The 16,048-nt window shown below is 30.1% G+C and overlaps 2 protein-coding genes across 4 annotated transcripts in view; both read right to left on the bottom strand.

The window, feature by feature from the left end:
* LOC111631026 (sex peptide receptor-like) overlaps positions 1 to 2,655 on the bottom strand; it is an 11,999-nt gene extending 9,344 nt beyond the window's left edge. Inside the window, exons 1-2 of the mRNA XM_023375221.1 lie at positions 2,387 to 2,655; positions 900 to 976 (exon numbers count right to left, since the gene is read on the bottom strand). The gene's annotated coding sequence lies outside the window, so the exon portion shown is untranslated. The remainder of the gene's footprint in view (positions 1 to 899; positions 977 to 2,386) is intronic.
* Positions 2,656 to 3,354: 699 nt separating this feature from the next.
* LOC111630977 (transmembrane channel-like protein 7) overlaps positions 3,355 to 16,048 on the bottom strand; it is a 24,226-nt gene continuing 11,532 nt past the window's right edge. For all 3 annotated transcript variants that reach the window (XM_023375169.1, XM_023375162.1, XM_023375154.1), the window contains 14 exons: positions 15,594 to 15,660; positions 15,435 to 15,516; positions 14,403 to 14,734; positions 14,183 to 14,328; positions 13,961 to 14,108; positions 11,896 to 12,063; positions 9,495 to 9,655; positions 5,435 to 5,552; positions 5,262 to 5,359; positions 5,066 to 5,173; positions 4,912 to 4,987; positions 4,708 to 4,838; positions 4,008 to 4,163; positions 3,355 to 3,626 (listed from right to left, as the gene is read on the bottom strand). In XM_023375169.1, the coding sequence (XP_023230937.1) occupies positions 3,482 to 3,626; positions 4,008 to 4,163; positions 4,708 to 4,838; positions 4,912 to 4,987; positions 5,066 to 5,173; positions 5,262 to 5,359; positions 5,435 to 5,552; positions 9,495 to 9,655; positions 11,896 to 12,063; positions 13,961 to 14,108; positions 14,183 to 14,328; positions 14,403 to 14,734; positions 15,435 to 15,516; positions 15,594 to 15,660 (1,936 nt within the window). In that variant the 3' untranslated portion in view covers positions 3,355 to 3,481. The remainder of the gene's footprint in view (positions 3,627 to 4,007; positions 4,164 to 4,707; positions 4,839 to 4,911; positions 4,988 to 5,065; positions 5,174 to 5,261; positions 5,360 to 5,434; positions 5,553 to 9,494; positions 9,656 to 11,895; positions 12,064 to 13,960; positions 14,109 to 14,182; positions 14,329 to 14,402; positions 14,735 to 15,434; positions 15,517 to 15,593; positions 15,661 to 16,048) is intronic.

The raw sequence follows: 16,048 nt of genomic DNA, 5'->3' as shown, positions 1-16,048 counted from the left end.
GGTTAATGTCCAGATACGTGGACCGTCATGGCGGCACTTCCTGTTTCAGCCTCGAAACCAGACGGTTTGCAGACGACGTGTCACGTGACGACGCGAGCGAACGGCGGCGGCTGTCATGGCGCCTCATCGCTGATTCCAGCAAAGAAAAGGAAACAGTGGGGACGCACATTCTAACCTAACCTAACCTATTCTAATAATATAATTGATAATAATTATGCTAATTTATTAGAATAGGTTAGGTTAGGTTAGAACGTGCGTCGGTGCGTCACGTGACACGTCGTCTGCAAACCGTCTGGTTTCGAGGCTGAAACAGGAAGTGCCGCCATGACGGTCCACGTATCTGGACATTAACCAAAACAATTACAGAAATATTAAAATAAATCACTTCGTTAATCACAAAATTGGACGAATATTAAAAGCGAAAACTAAACACGTGCACCTTTTGCTCTATGTAAACAGAGAGGTCAGGACACGTGTGACGTCACTAACTTGCCATTCCTGGCTAACATTGTAGAATAGAGATCTGGCTATCCTTGTAGTATACAGTCCTTGGCCATCTCATATAGAAAAAGCATTAAATTTTCAATGCCATCTGCTGGAGATCGCGTGCATAACTAAACAATATACAGTCGGCCTTAATAATTTTATTATGACATTTATTTTGTTTATTCTTTATTCTTAATATATTATGTAGTGTTTAGTGAAACTAATAACTTCAATATTACGTTATTTATTATATTATCCACAAAGAAGAGCAGGGATACTGCAATTTTATGGATCAATGCATGTTAACTTTTGAATCATCTTTGAATTTCTCATTAGTGAGGCTTCCAAAGGAATTATTTATTCAGGAATAAATGTGAAGCAATATAGAAAAATAACATTTGCATTATGTCTACCTCATATTCCGGAATATCTTTAAAGATCTTTTGAGTTCCGATCTGTCTGTTTAAATCTAGGAGAACCGATGATACAACTGTCGGGATAAAAGCAAAAATGAAATACTTCAACAAAATATATAAACTAAAAAAATCATTAATGGAAAAAATTATTTATTAAGAATTCTATTTAAATAATCCCGTGTTGGTTAAGTCGCTTTTTGCTAGTCGGAAAGAAAGCGAACTAAGGCTATAATCTCCATATAAACCCGAGAGGAGAAGAAGAAGGATGTCGCTTTATCGCTTTGAGGGATCCGGGATCGAATCCAGCCCAGTTAATTCCCCAGGAATGCTTCAGGATACTAAATCCCGGATGTATCGAGCCCTCCTTTATCACTAGGCTCTTCCATTATGGGTTTGGGCTGAACTTGGGTATAGAAAAAAGGGACACGGCAAACACTTGAATATATTGCAAGATACCTGTCTTTTTTGTATACATTTCGGGTCTAAACCCATGTTCAACACTTGACAATTAGTGCGAGAACCAGAAATTTGCTCTCTCCAGCGAGATTTCTCGCTTCTCGCTTGTGCATATTTTTCCTTTGCGAGAACTATATCGCTCGCTACTAAATTCGCATCTGCACAGTTGCACTCTAAGCTTCATAGAAGTTTCACTAATCTCCGCTTTATCTAGTTTTATCTTTATTCTCTCCGCTGTGCGGGCACTAAGAGGGCTTTTTTATGCTCGTAATGGGGGTGGCCGGGTGGTGAGGCAAATATTTAGGACAAATCGATCTGAAAAATTCTTTGGATTTTTCGAAATATTTAGTGAAGATACGACTTTGAGGGTAATTACTGAATCATCTCGGATCAACTAAAGATCAGGGCTCCTAAAGAGTAACGGGAGCCTGGGGGCCCTATAGCAAATTAAATTATTACATTAAAGTAAGGAAGTAGAAAACACTGTATAATTCCTCGGACGCCATGGCAATTTGCCCCTTTCGTCCCCTTCGGAATCAACACTGAAGTCTACATTTTTGGCTATTCGTGTGTTGTTTATATTCCAAATTGCAAAGTATTGATTAGCTTAATGCTAACTGATATGATTCAAGTCCTTATATCTTATTATGTTACCTGATTATACCTTATAAGTCATATATACAGTATATGCCTGTATTACTTTCTCAGGCTAAAAATCTTGAAATCAGTCAAAAACGGATCTCAAGATTTTTACATTTTTGAAGTCAGGAGACTTCTAAACCTCAAGAAATGCTAAAAAAGTTGGGGGTTTCTGCTAGAAGTTCGGGAGATATGTCTCACCCCCTTAATATCTCTAGAACAAATCTAAAGACTTGTGATGGTAATGGTTACAGTTTTTAGGGATAAAAAAATTCCGGAAAAGTACAGCAACAACGTTGCTAACTTTATATATAAGGTGTATATATATATATATATATATATATAACTTATTTATAGTTAAAAATCGATATTAATCAACGTATAAATACCTGAGAGCAGTAAAGCAAATATCCAAAGTAGCATAAGGATGGCAGGACAGAACAACGGATATACAAAGCTGCTTTTGATGATGATTAGCCAACGAACCCATAAATGGAGTAGCGCGATTACGTCACATATGTAGAAGGGAAATATTTACTTTAATAAACTATCACTAAAAAGGATATTATTTAATCTCGAGGATGTCTGAAAATATATTATACCAAGCTGTAAAGCGATAAATTTTACATAAATCCCCCAATGTGCCAAACTTCCATATTTTCCCATTAAGTTAATTATGGTATATTTGAAATTATGAAATATTTTAATTAATGAATAAAATTCTGAACGATTTTAGAAATTTTTAAACATAAAATAATAGTTATAATGGAAAAAATAATCTTGGTTTTAATAATACAACCGACCTTGAACCAACCACTATAATGAAAGTATAGGAAGAAATTAATATATAAATTAATGAAGCGCATGTAATTACAAAAAACGAAGGGTCAAATGTTAATTTGTGTTGTTTTTTTTCTTAGCTTTATTCATGCTGGACACATTTAAGAGAATGTTAACCATGAAAGTAGGATTTTATGCCTTATTACTTGCATAGATACTGCAAAATCACATATAATTTACCCCAAATTGAAAAAGAAACAGTAAACAGAACATGTTTATTGTTAAAAATATGAATGAAACACTAAATTAATTTATTGGATCTTCAGAAAGAACACTTATTTTAAAATTACATTAATAGTAATTTAATTGATGGTGATTAAAAAATTCAAATCATATGACATTCTGATATAAAAAAGAACATAAAATATCTGTAAATTTGTATATTGTGTAAAGTAAATAATAAATCCAAAGTCAGTATATTGTAAAATTCTTTAATTTGGCATCATATATAAAATAAATAATTAAACAATTAAAATCACATCATATTTAAAATACTTATTTTATACAATTACTGGCCTTAAAAATATATATATTTTTATTAAAAAGAAAGAAATCATTTGGCGTCATATATAATGTATAAAGTATATATTGTTTACAAATATAGGTAATGAGTACCAGTCAATATTTTCTTTAATATGGAATAATTATTTCTGCGGATGATGAAGGATCAGCATCAACTTTCTCAACAGAAAATTCTTGTCTCTACTTTCCGTCTGCAGATGATCTTTCATAATATTCGATAACTGTGAGTAGGTTGCGGAAAGAGTTAGGTAGTAATACAGGAGCAAACTAAAATTTAAAAATAATAATTTTTTTTTTAAATACATAAATTTGTATCATTAATAATATTAACTATACAGTTTATGGCTAAATATATCTACAATTAGAACATTTATTTATGTTAAGTTTAATATAATTTAATATTCTTTCCTTTGTAAGTGTTGGGATCTTTAAAAAAGAAATATCCCAATTAATACTTTTAAGTGGAATTTATTTTACATTACCATAGACCAATAACATTGTTCTTACAAAACTAAACTAATAAAAAATATATTTTTGGGGCTTAAAACTTAATACTCTGTTACTTATGCTTAAATATTATTTTGTATCTTCTGAAGAAAGTTGTTAAAATATTTATTTAGAAACAGGCAAAGAAAGTTTAAAATTAACCTGAGAATCATAAAAGCTGGTATTCCAAATCCAGCACTACCAATAAATCCTATGGTTTTGTTCACCCAATTAGGAAGCTTATTAATAAGATGCACCATTGTGGTCCATGCTGAACCGTAAATTCGGAATGGACTACATCCTTTCGATGTTTCTAATCTATAATTTAAATATCAAAAAAATATAATTTGATTATAAATTATACTTAAAAATATTTTTTAAAATATAGATGTAAGTGGTCTTCTAAAATCAATTCTATTATTTTAAATGACCGTAATTATGCTAATTATTATCTGAGAAGTGTACAATGTATGTCAATAGATAGAGTAACCGTCCAAACCTAAGAAACACCGTAAACAAAAATGGCAAAACTGAGAAGGCATTCTGTGTTCTGCAGTTTGCGAAGTCAGAATCACTTGTCATTGTGCAAGACGAGTAATCTTCGGGAGCTGTAGAATTGTGGCTGCCATGAAAGGAGTGACGACAGATATATTGTAGTGAGCATAGAAAGAATTTGAGTTGGTTGTGTGCCACGTGACAAAGTGCATATGTTGAGAAACCGTTATGGGCAAATGTGAAATTTTGACAGTTTTCCAATGTTTTAATGTACATTACAATGTTCTTGGATAATAATTAACATAATTACAATAATTTAAAATGGTAGAATACTTTTGGAAGCTCTTATATATGTTTAAAAACTTACTCTGTTAATGAGTATATTAATGGAAATAGACCGATCAAATACGACATCATTAGCACAATCATAAAAAATGTATTGGATCGAGAAGCTCTATACGATTCCTTACTTTGTCCGCAATTTACCACTAATGAAAACTAAAAAATTAAAAATAAAATTAGAATTTGAAATTAATGTTTTATTATAAAATTATGTTGTAGATCAACTCACCTTTTTTACGTAATAAAAAATAAAATATTTTATAACAGATAACAGTGGCAATATCGGACAATAAAATGCACCAAGCCTATTGTGAAAATATAATTACATACAAATAATTATTATAATTTAAATAAATGATGATATAATTAACTCGCCAACTAACCAACATAATGTCTGTGAATAGACCAAGCCTAAAACATTTTGTGAAATGTCAAATTCTTCTTTTCCAATAAATTGTAAGAGTTTGCATTTTATTTTTGTTACCAAAAGTCTAGGAATAGAGTAAAATAAAAATAATTAAAATGTTGTACAGTTTAGAATAATTATTTTTTATTTTATTCATAAAAGTAGAAACTTACTTTCTAGGAAATCCTATTAAAAATGTAGTTATTAAAACTACAACAAAATCTAATAAACTCAATTTGTAAATTTGTTGACCAACATAAGTTTCCCAACACTAAATAAAAAAAAAAACAAATTTATAACAAATTATAATACAGTTACAAATTTACAAAAGATTAACAGTTATTACCATTGGTGTTTGACATTTATCGTAACCTTCTCCACAGTGATTTCTTGGATCGCACGATATCTGAGTATGTAAACTTACTATGAGAACACCGACTGATGCTAATCGAGTAAAAACACACCTAGAAATTGAATAATTCATTTAAATTTTAATTCAAATAATGTAAATTAAAGCTGAAAGTAAGAGATTAGTGTTTAGACAATACAGAATATATATAGGATGTCCCAAAAACAGTGCCAGACTTAATTGTGGAATAAAATGCATCATTTATTGAACAACTGTGGATATTTTTATTTCGATATAAAGTAACATTACAACCCACTTCAGTGCTAAATCATTTTTACGTATGGAGGAAAGTGTCTGCCAAATGCTCTCTCTGACTCTGGCAGCACACGTGTACTCTTTTCACAAAACTGCTAATGACACTATCGCATAATTCTGGCAATAACTCATCAGATCTCTGTCTTGAGTTTGTGAATCATCCATGGGTTATTGGCATAGATACAAAATTTGACAAACCTCCACAGAAAAAGTTGCAGAGTGTCAAATTGCAAGACCTCAATGGCCGGTTCTGGTCGGCATTGCATGAAATGATACAGCCTGGAAATTGTCTGCCTGCAATGATCACTGCAATAGCACTGTTTTCAAGGTCGTCAACCACACCAAACACTAATGGCATACAATTTACAACAGGTACTGTTAACAGACACCCTTTAATTCATAATCATAAAACATATTGATGTGTAGCAATTGGGCGTTTTTTTTTAACATGTTTCATTGACAAATTATTTAATTAAATCGTTTCTGTAATATATTTCTTTTGTTTATATTACATATTAATAGAGTGTATTTCTAATGCAATAGCTAAAAATAAACATTTTGTATTTTTTTTATTGGCAAGTTACCAAGTTTTCCAGTTCTGAAAACTTGATATCTTGCAAATATAATTTTGTATAATTAATTACATAATTAACAATAAATATTATTTAATAATTATATACATTTGAACTACTTCGAGATTACATATTACCTACATAAGTAGCTTTCAATAATGCTATAAAATATCTTGTCAAATCGTATTATATACATAATATACAATGCTGAATAGTATTACTTGCTTATATTCTTCTCAAATGTTTCAAAATTAGACAGTTTTTACATTACATAAAAAAATAATAATTGATATAAGAGGTATGTGGTACCTAACTGCATTTAATAACTTGGCTATTGACTAATTTTCAAGTTTCCAAGTTTACCGACTCTGCAGAAAATCAAGGATATTGCAGAAATGCCATATAAAGTATGGGAATCAACATTTATTAACAGATAAAATGGTTTTTGAGACTTCCTCATCCTGTCATCAGATCCTCTATGTTTTCAAATTGAATAGTCAGTCTTTTATGTTCCATTGTATGTATAGTACAGGGTGTCTAAAAAGTTACTGTGCAATGGAAAGGGTCTAAGTAGAGTTATACTTACAATATTGTAATTTTTCCTACAGCAAATGCTTGAAATAGCCCACAGCAGTCCCAAAATCTGGAGGAGTGAGATCCAGAGACCTGGTGGGCCAGATCCATGGAAGATTAGGCATTCAGCAAAGATGTCTTCTAAAAACCATAGTCCTAAGACCAGAATGTCTGCAAGCAGTAATGCTATCTACTGCAAAGTGGAAATACAAGACATATTGTAAGTGTGAGAAATCGGATTCTATATGGTCGAGTTATTGAACTATTATTGACTACAGGTTGGTAAAACCTGCTCATACCGTCACTGGATGGCTATAGGAGGGCTAATTATTGAGTGGAGAGGTTGTGAGTAAGTCAATAGGGTATCCGATATTTAACTAATATAAGCATTCAATTCCATTTTTACAGATAAAAGTATAATTAATAAACAAATAAAATTTAAAATACAAATGGATATATAAAGTAACTAAAAGGGCACTGACTTATCTAACTATAATACTATTGCTATGTATTGAGGGACAGTTTACAATAAATATTAGTATAATACTTCAGTTATATATATATTTATGTCCTTAGGAAGCAGAAGTTGGGAACCAGAGGAGATCAGGCACAAAATTAAGATATGGCGACTACTTTAAAACTTATGCATGCCGAGTTTGGTGTGTAAACTCTTTTTATACAAATATTCTCTTCCAATGTGAATTATCTGATGAGATGTCAAGACGAGTCTTATTTAGTCAGATATTTAGTCATAGGAGAGATAATGATCTCTCTCAGGAACTAACAGTCAAAGGAAACATTTGTTCCTTGTTCTCCTCGACTTTTTATAAAATAAAAGTTTTGAATTTAATATTGAAATATTATATTGATTTAAATTCTTATAAAAATACCAATATTAAGATTCTCATATATGCAATACTACTTGCATAACTTTAACATCATTACAAATATCTCACAGCACAGTAACTTTTTGGATACCCTGTATTAAGTAAGCATTGTATTTTTAATGTTTGAATTTCATAGTGCTCAAACAAATTTTTCCATCATTCTCATCCAATCTGAATGAAGATGAGGAAGTCCCAAAAAACATTTTATCCATTAATAAATCAGCCTTGTGAATTAATAATTCACAAGCCAAATCGATTAACTCCACATTTTAAATTTTAGTGTCAAAGCACTTGATATACTCCTAACTTTTTATATTTATAATAAGTTTTCCAAATAATAAGGATCAATATCATTTAATGACAAAATTTTATTGACCATCAAAAAAAATATTATTTATTTCAGAAGCCAATTTAATTAACTACATACTTACTGTAAAATAAATTTGCCAGTGTACACTGCAGCATTGAAATTGCAGTGTGCACCGACCATTGCTTTGTAGATAACGGTAAATTATTTAGTGTTATCTCATCACAAAAAGTAAGTAAAAGAAATTAGTTAGTTACAGTCCAACTGCAGCAGAAGCAAGTATACTTGTGGATAATTGAACGATTGTTTTAAGTTTGATGGCAATTGTTTTTAGAAAAAGAAAAGTTGTATCATTATATCAAGATAGATGAAACTAAAAATAAATTTTTTCATTCTTCCTATTAAACATGATTCTTATAAAAAATTAAGAACAAATCGATATGATGGGACCTCAAATACAACTGATAAAGAAGACATCATTTTATGTTGCTGAATAATCAATTTAAACAAGGTAATGATAACCACCATTGTAACAGTAACAAAACAGTTATTCTTCACTTTTCCAAAAAATCTTTAATAAAAAGTTTACGATAATGAGGTTTCTCTATAATAAAGAACAATGTGAAGACCAAATTTGATGTTATTACTTTTTTCACTTGCCAAATCGATTAATTCCCTCAATTACACCAAAACTGTGATAATGATTATAGCATATTTATGCTATCTTATACATTTTATATGGCATTAAATAAAGGCTACATCTACAAAAATACATTCTACAACATTTATTTGAAATTATATTCTAAAAGGAATTTTAAAAAAAGAATGTATACTATTTTATCACTTTTCTCCACTTTTTGTTTTATGGAGTTAATTGATTTGGCAAGTGAGCAGCACAAATGTTTATTCCTACACTTTGCATACCGTTTCTTCAATTTCACAGATTTTAACATCATTTGAATTTTGTCAATTTGTTATTATAATATATAATTATAATGAGCAATTATTTATTGTGACATTATCACAATGCTGAGCTGCAATTCTTTATTTAATTAAAAAAAATCACATGACTGCCAGTCCAGATCCAGAAGTTTGTGTATAGTTATTTGGAATCTCTGACTCCTAAGTAAATAATAATAATAATACTTTAAATTAAATAATAACATTTTTTCTCAACAATTGAGCTAGATAGAGGTTACTTGTAGCCTACTGAAGACTGTTTGGGGAATTTATTAGCCTGTGGAGGTTGCAACTTCAGATATAAGACCCTATGTTGTTTGTGTGAGTTTTTTAATGGTGTAAATTGAATTTTTCATATTTTGAATAAAAATAATAGTATTAAATTTAATAAAATAGTGAAAAATGTTAATAAACTTTTTAATGTTTTCTGACATTAAACTTACCTTATTAAAGTAATTTTAATCCTAAATGATTCAGAGTAGCTTTCAAATGATGAAAGAAAATTAAATACAAATGGAAGTATTAGATTTATTGCAGTAATTATCACAGATGTTCTATACTCTGTCCAGAAAGAATGGAACCCTTCTGATGTTGGATCCTCCAGCTAAAATTATATATAATGTATTTTGTTTATCAATAATATTTCAAAGTATATTTATAAATTTCCTTATAAAAAGTATGATATATATATATAAATTAGTCATTTTTCAGTGTCAATGCATAATGTTTCAATGTTTACCTGGCAATATGAATTGTAGACATAATTGTCAAGTTACTTTTTAGTGTTGTTACTGTATAATCATCCAAAATGATAATCTCGATGTCATCTAATACTACAGAAGACAACATTGAGATGACCATTTTGGGTACAGTCCACAAGACACAAAGACTGTACTATTTTCTGATAAAATAAAATGATGTGCCAGATTTATATTGAATAAGAATTAGAATATTGTAAAATATTACAGGAATTTATGGAAAGGTTTTCATTATACATAAATTATAATACATTCATACATACATAAATTATAATAATAAACATCTTTCAGCAATAAATAATGGTTGCTTGGAGAGAAGCATGCAATTATCAGCGCCACGATTACTTTATTGTAAACACTGTCTTGAACAAACGGCTGACATGTGAACTTTTGGGTATTCTAAAACATTGTTAGAATAAGTGATTTTAAGGATTTCTTGCTCTCAAGATATGAATTTTTCGTTTTTTAATAACTTCTTTGGCATTCTGACATTTTCAATGTAACAAAATTTCACTATGATGAAAAATGTATTTCAGTGATCTCACAATTTCATTGCAATGGCATTTCACTTTATTACGATTTGTAAACTGTTTACAAAATTAAAGCAGCGTGCACAAATGGTACATGGCAGAAATGCAGAAATGAACAATACTCATACTTTGCCAACCATCAGCATTTGGTGCCGACCGACAGCGTCTTGTACGCTCCATCAGTGGACAGGCCACTTTTCCCTTCTGTCAGTGTTTTTAAATAATTTCATATTTTTATATAAAAACTTCAATTAATGAGTCTAACACCAATATATAGTATACACTAACGATATAGTGTGTATTTTATTACAAATGACTAAAATGAACCAGAATGACAATCTCAGATTCATTCATTTGGGAAAGAACCAAGATTGATATTTTTATATACAGTAATTATATGGTGGTATAGGTATAAGAATTTTAGCTGAAATATGATAATTTTAATGGCAGATATGATAAATTGCATCTTCAAGTCTGGCAATGTTAATGCCCTTACATTGGCAGTTAAATCAATTATGGCTAACTCATCAGCAGAAGGAAATGAGTTACTTTTACAGTTAGACCAAATTATTGAATAGCGCTACATTTCTCTGCCCAAAAAGAAGAAACATCTGATTCATCACTTAAGATAGGAAATAAATCACAACCAGAAAAATCATTGTCCTTAATAATTGCAAAGTCAATAAACTAACTGATAGCAACTGTCACAAGTGATAGCAACTGTCACAAGTACACTCTAACACTAACAAAGCAAATCATAACACAAATGCATATAGCAAGAAGCATTCATCATGCAACAATATCAAGACTCCCAACAGATCAAGATAGAACACCTAAAATTCCTAAAATTGTGATGTTAGAGTATAAAGACTTTGCCATACTCTTGACAGTGTTTATGGCAATAGATTTATAAAGTATCATATGCAGAGATAAATTAAATTTTGTTTATTAAAGGTACTTAATACAAGCCTTGTGCAATATCAATGTTAATAACTAAAATCTTCTCACTTGAGTGAGAAGATTTTAGTTATTGTTAATCAATGTTAATAATAAATTTTTTGCGTTTTATGCTGTCAGTGTTTTTCTACTAATGCTCCAGCTATTCTTCATACCAAAGGTTGGCAAGTATAAACACTCCATCAAAAATCATACAAATACATTTTCTGAGGCATTTGGATCTACAAATGTATCAGGAACACTTGTTAGCAGTCCTAGCAGATGACTGTCAGAAACAATTTTGATATATATTAATACATAGCACATTACATTTTGTAGCATGGCTGCTATCCTGTCTTAAGATTTGTAAATCAGTAAAGTGCCTTACAGGATAGCACTTAGCTGATTTACATACAACATAAGGTTTCAGCTACTCGTGTTTTATAGTGTTAATTTTACACAAGTTTTTCTTTTGTTGCTTTAATTTTGGACATCCGTGTAAGCTTATGTTTTAATTGTTTAAAAAAAGGTTTAAAATACCAAGTACCAATAATAAATTATTTTGTTAAAAACATTATAGAACTATGAAATAAGCATTATGTACATTTAAAGTTACTTACATCATCTTTTAATGATAACATGATAGCTTTATAAATGAGATAACTAGCTCCACATAATATTGCAATAACAACAACATTAACTGCAATTCGCAGAATGGTAACCGATATCTTTTTACACGTTGACCAATTGCTTATTTCTTTAAGTCTACGATTTTCTGCTAAATGGACCTGGAACATAATAATTAAAAATTATTTTAAAAAATACTTATCTTAGGTTTTGTAATATTTAGTTTTAATAAAATCCAGTACAAATAATAATTGAGAATGCTTTATTCAAAATATTATTACAGTGTATAATATATAGGTGATTAAGGCCAGAAGATTACAGTGGCTAGGCCATGTCGCAATACTTCCTATGATGGCAACAGCTTCACAAGGGCTCCACTATGAGGAAAAAAGGAAGAGGCCAAGAGGCCATCCCAGATAAAGGTGGATAGATGGAGTCACTGAAGATCTTCAAGACCTCAGAATCGAAGATTGGAAGAGACAGGCTATAGACCAAATGAGATGGAGAAGGACTGTGACTGCGGCTAAGGGCCTCCAAGGCCCCATAATGCCAGACGAAGAAGAAGAAGTATAATGTATAATGTAAATTCTTTATCATTATAATTTTAATATGATGTATTTATTAGATTATTAGATTATAATTATTTCTATTTAATTTTGATAATTTGCAACTAAGTGTTCACAATATTCAACATTGCATTCTTCATGTTAACTACAGAATGTAATATTAGACTGTTAAAAATTATTATAAATATTTCCTAAAATAATTTTCTTAAACAGCAAATTATCTTCAAAGGATATTAACCTAAACTTAATAATTAGAATTAAATTAATTAATTTTAGAATATTTTGGAAGAGAAGATTAATTCAGAGTGGGATTCAAACTCGAAACTTCCACTTACAATATGCATGCATTGCCAGCTACACTACCAGGACAGAGGTCCAGATAGCATAACTGGCAAAATAATTAATTTTTTGTTTCAATTTTGCAATATTAATAAAACAAATAAGTTAAACAAATAAATTAATCTTCTGATAACAAGGCATAAATCAATGTTTTAGGTCTTAGGTAGATCAAAAATGTTGGTAACGGTTTTCTCACTTATATACAAGGCATACGTAAGGTTGGTGAACTTTATGTACGTTAAAAATATATCTAATAAATCAAATAATTTTAAAACTCAATTTCTGTTTGCCAATTAAATACTGTCATATCACGTTAATCTTCAGTAAAATATCAATAATAAATTATTTTTAATGTTTGGTCATAAAATATGATTCTTGTTTATTCCATCAGTAAAATCAAAATAAAAACTCCTGCCTGAACTAACATAGAATGACCCACATACTTAGATACTATTTGATTTCTTCAAATGAAATGTAGACTCGTTTTGTTTTGTTTCGTTTGTTTAGTTATGGCAACACAACACTTGGGCGATCTGCCTAGGGGGGATGCTTTCCGGGAGGTCTTTTTAAGGGAAACTGGCCCCTATTTAGGTGTTACAGACATGGAGAAAACCTGGAAAACTCTATGTGGCCAGCCCATCCGAGTGAGGCACGAACCCACAACTGAACTCTCAGAGTTCAGAGAACGAAGACCACTTGGCTACTGGTGGGCCGAACGTAGACTCAGACATCCAATGAAAGTATGTGATTTATTGTACATGTAAGGATTTACAGACATAGTATACTTGATGCCTAACAATTCATTCGCTCATTTAGAGATATGCTCCATCCACCTGTACGGTGGCACCCTACTCTCCCTCATTATCATCGATGTTGTCACTACAGTCCACGTTTAATTTGAAGGAACCAAATATACCATACAGGTTTGTCTAAATATGTTTGATGTATGATGTTTGTGTAATGATGTATTTCTCAGAATGTATCACCATCATTCTGTATATAAAATGAAAACTGGAGTGTCTTAAAAAATACTTAAATATGATATATTTTTCCTCACGTTTGATATTACTTTACTTAATTAAATAAAAATAGTAATTAATGTAACATTTAATATTAAATTTACCTGTAAATTAATTATTGAATTGATAATTACCTTAATTTTTAGAAATAAATAATTATGTTTCATTCCCGCTAATTTTTTATCTTCAATGCTAAAATCCCAACTGGTAAAGATTATATTACAGTATTTCTGCAATTGATTCTCTGTTTTGAGGACATTTTCTCTTACACTTTCTCTTGTACTAGAAAATAAAAAAATAATTCTTATATGAATTAAATTACCTTATCAATTATCAAAAAATATAATAACACCTACTAAGAAACCATCATGATAAGGCACAGAAGAAAATAGCAAATCGTAACAAAAATATAAGCTTCCGATAATTCGTAGTACGGTTTAAATTTCCTCAAGAGAGTTGGTTTATACCAACCAATAAACATTGGTGTCAGCTCCATAAAACCCTTTAATAAAAATATAATAAATAAACTACTTAAAATAGTATAAAAACAGTATTTAAAACGATGTTTAGACTTACTGTTCCCTGTAGCACATGCTGGAAAGCGTCTAATAAAGTCGAATTATATCCTTGAATAGTTTCAGAGTAATTACTCGAGCATTGATGAACCGAATCAAATGAACTTACATATTCATAGTATGAAGAACAAGTCAAATTTTCCGACATGCATAAGTTATTTTTTTCTAAAAATGGCAAAATAATTATTTCGTTTGTCGGATTCATCTCTTTGACCGTGAATAAGATCTCGGGTACAATAATCACGGCCATTATAAGAACGGTCATAAGAAGATTCAGATAAATCAACCAACGTAGGAAAAAGAAAAATGAAACAATTCCAGTGCCATAATGACCTATAAAAATAAAATGCTTAAAATTTAATAACAAAACTTTATTAATTAAAATTAGCAAAGCCAAATGATCTGCTATATTATCAGGCTACAATAAAGCAAATTTAATAATAAGTTATAAAATAATTTGACTTTATATCTAATTATTAAATTAGCCTTATTATAGCCTGATAAAACAGCAGATCATTTGGCATGAATTAAAAAATCAGGTTTGCAGATTTATAGTACAGTAGAGCCTCGAAAACTCGGCACTCCGGATAACTCGGCCACACCCTGGCAGGACAAAAAAATCCTTAGTTAATTAATTTTCATTATAGACAGCTTTATGCCTCATAAAGTATTTTTCTGATGTCTGTCTGATCAGGTAAATTACTGTGCACAGTGTATTCATTAATTTTCATTTTCATGTAGTAAAGGCTCTATGCCTTCATAAAAGACGTACTTTTCCTTTGTTTAAGGGTATTTGGGCAGTTTATTCTCTGTTGTATTCTCAAGTAAACAATACATACAAGAACAGTACAGTATTTTTTGAGGAAACACTCATACTTATTTTTTTAACCCCATTCCCGATAACACGGCATTTTCACAAACTCGGCCACCCTTCGGTCCACATTAGGCCGAGTTTTCGAGGCTCTACTGTATATATATAAAGTTATTAAATTAGATACCATATGAATAAATATACTTTTATATAAATTTATACCTTCAATATGTTTCAAATCATTATTCCATAATAGAAAAGGAGATCTTAAGATATTCCAAAATTCTTGGCAATTTTGTTTCATCTAGATATATAAAAAATAAATAAATAAATTTTAAAACCGAGTTAAATTTATGAGAACTTTGTATTACATTAACATACTTTTTGCTGGCTTTGATCTAATTTTCTTTTTGACGAATAACTCTTTGTCAGATCCCCAAAATGCCTCCTAAAAAATTTATTTATTTACATTTTATACAATAAGTAATTAACTATTTTAGAGATAAATTAGCTTTAAAATCAATTGAATTTTTATGTAAAACTATTATATTGAATTTTGATTAATTGCTAAGCTTCCTTATTCGAAAACCTTCAAAAACTTAATAAAACAGGCTTTATTGGAATTAATTTATTAAATACATAAAGCCAAGTGCTTTCAAACCTTGCTGGTTCTTTCAAGCTTGATGACCTTCAGTAAGAGAAAACTTAATTGGATACATTCCTAAGTTCCTTGAGCTGATGCTCACTTGTTTTCAGAAACAAGAAGTATTTTTTTGTTGATAAACACAGTTTTATTAACTTACGAAAACTGCAAAAAAGGAAAAAACATTTCTTGC

This window comes from Centruroides sculpturatus, unplaced genomic scaffold, assembly GCF_000671375.1.
Source record: "Centruroides sculpturatus isolate CEXI.00-Female unplaced genomic scaffold, Cexi_2.0 scaffold20, whole genome shotgun sequence".
Classification (NCBI taxonomy): Eukaryota; Metazoa; Arthropoda; class Arachnida; order Scorpiones; family Buthidae; genus Centruroides; species Centruroides sculpturatus.
This window is presented reverse-complemented; position numbering and strand designations above follow the sequence as displayed.